This window comes from Nematolebias whitei, chromosome 12, assembly GCF_014905685.2.
Source record: "Nematolebias whitei isolate Nwh7 chromosome 12, NemWhi1, whole genome shotgun sequence".
In the NCBI taxonomy this organism is placed as follows: domain Eukaryota; kingdom Metazoa; phylum Chordata; class Actinopteri; order Cyprinodontiformes; family Rivulidae; genus Nematolebias; species Nematolebias whitei.
In genome coordinates this window covers 46,504,299-46,506,720 of record NC_056509.1, presented here as the reverse complement: position 1 = coordinate 46,506,720, position 2,422 = coordinate 46,504,299, and the positions used below count along the sequence as shown (strand labels likewise).

At 43.2% G+C, this 2,422-nt stretch overlaps 1 protein-coding gene across 1 annotated transcript; it reads left to right on the top strand.

Moving 5' to 3' along the window:
- Positions 1-551: 551 nt before the first annotated feature.
- Positions 552-1,451, top strand: LOC119418643 (plasminogen; the record flags this gene model as incomplete). The annotated part of the gene is given in 4 exon segments (XM_037685971.1): positions 552-687; positions 766-872; positions 1,118-1,232; positions 1,312-1,451. Coding segments are annotated over 4 exon segments (498 nt in total), but the record flags the coding sequence as incomplete, so codon positions are not given.
- Between the last annotated feature and the right edge of the window lie 971 nt (positions 1,452-2,422).

Genomic DNA, 2,422 nt, shown 5'->3' with positions numbered 1-2,422 from the left:
TGAATCTGGGTAGTGACAAAAAGAATGAGATCGTGGATACAGGAGGTTGAAATGAGTTTCCTCTGCAGGGTAGCTGGACTCTCTCTTAGAGACAAGGTGAGAAGTTCAGTTAAAACTGCTGCTCCTCCACATTGAAAGGAGCCAGTTGAGGTGGTTCGGGCATCTGGTCAAGATGCTTACTGGGCACCTCCCTAGGGAGAAGCTGTGGGCATGTCCAACTGGGAGGAGGCCCCAGGGAAGACCCAGGACACGCTGGAGAGACTATGTCTCTTGGTTGGCCTGGGAACGCCTTGGAATCCTCCCAGAAGAGCTGGAAGAGGTGGATGTGGAAAGAGATGTCTGGACCTCCCTGATCAAGCTGCTGCCCCCTGAGACCTGACTTTGGAACAAGCGGAAGATGATGGATGGATATAATTAACGCAGTCTTTACTTTATTTGCATATCGTTGACCAAAAGCATTTACAAACTGCACGACCCAACCTGAACCTTAATGCCTGCCACTGATGCAAACCTGCAGTTTACATTTTGGCTAATTTCCCTCCTGTCTCCAGTCTGTGGTACTGATGTGGACGGCTACGCTAAGACTGAAGGAGCGTGGGTGCTTTCGCTCCACAAGAGAATGTACACCGTCAACACGGTGACCGACTGCGCCACCAAATGTGACACAGAAACATCTTTCACCTGCAAGTAAGCTCACCCTTCTGAATCGTTCTGCGTGTGCTGCACAGCAGAGGTTGATACAGTTTTTAACTTTTTATTTTCCAGGGCTTTTGTGTACGTTGAGAAGGACCAGGAGTGTTGGACAGCAGCAGCCAACTCCAAAACAGAGCTCGTCATGCGGCGGCAAAGCTCAGCTTTATATGAAAAAAACAGCAAGTCCCTTTTCTTTACCTTTTACCACTTTTTAATGCAGTATCTGGTGTTTTTGTGTCTCTGGGGTTAATGTTTAGCCTGTGGTGTAAGATCTGGGATTTTTGGACTGGTTCTGCAAACACACCAGAGATCGATTACAAGTCAAACATCAGTTCTGTTTTTTGGGGGGCTAAAACTTCCCTGTGTGGGATGAATCAAATGAAATGGTCAAAAAGAAATCTGCCTTCGCTTTGTTCTTTTCTAGAATACCTCCTGGAGTGCATCAACGGAACAGGAACAGATTACAGAGGGACGAAAAGCAAAACAAAATCAGGAAAGTTGTGTCAAAGTTGGGATGCAAAGTTCCCACACAGGCCCAAGTACGAACACACACACTGCCATTTAATTTCACACATCATATTACACCTTTACTGACTTTCCTGTTTCTGTTGGCCGCAGCTACACACCACAGACGTCTCCCATGGCAGATCTGGAGTCTAACTTCTGCAGAAACCCTGACGGCGACAGTGACGGACCCTGGTGTTACACCACCGACGCAGAAACACGCTGGGAGTCCTGCAACATAGCCAGCTGTGCTGGTAGGACACATTTATCTGTGGGAGCCTCCTTTCACAACACAGACAACATTTTAAAATATTTATTGGAGCTTCTGGATAATTTAATTATCCTATCATCAACTCATTAATCAAACAAGCCGTGCAGAAGGATCCAAGAAGATTTTTCAACCCAGTTTACTTCTTGTAAGGGGGTGCAGCGTTGAAAACAGGCATACAAGATGTTACATGTCGCTCCGGTCCAAGGTCTGCCTGCGGACAACGAGTTAGATAAAGCTTAAATACCTGGTAGCAGACAGACGAGGTCAAGACGACCTCTGCTTCACAGCTCACAGTTGTTGAAGGTGTCAGAAGTTATCAGACTCCTCTCTGAGTCGACAAAAAGACTCTCTTGTCTTCATATACATGGTTCTATATTCATTTAACATTAATCAGTGAAAACATCCATGACCTTTACATAACTTCCCCCACTAGGAGCTCTGCTGTAATTTTACCTCTTTTTTTGACAATATGGAAGTATCTGTGATATAAACAGGGGTTCCACCAAGTGGGGGCTTTGTGGGGCAATAGCCACCCCTAAAAAAACTGGTGTTCCACCTCAATGGACCACCTTAGCCTGACAGGTTTATTCTTTTTAGTCTCAAGTTTTTACTTGATGTGCATTTTTAATTCCCTCTAGTTGTTTAGGATTAGTAAAACCATTTAAACATAAAAATGTTTTGTTTTTTTTAGCAATTAAGAGTTAAGATGTATAAATATTATTTAAAATAAATTTAAAATCTAGCCCCTCTGAATGAGGACAACTGGTCTAAAACAGATGTCCTTAACATCACGCTGACAGGTCTCAGGAGGATCTATACTGAATATTTTTGTCAAAAATTTGTTTTCTTTCTTAATAATGTTAAATTTAAAAGAGCTCAGCTAAGTTGTGAAAGTGCTTTTCCCAGTAAGTAATCATAACTGTAGATAAAAAAAAATCCAAAGTAGTCTTAATA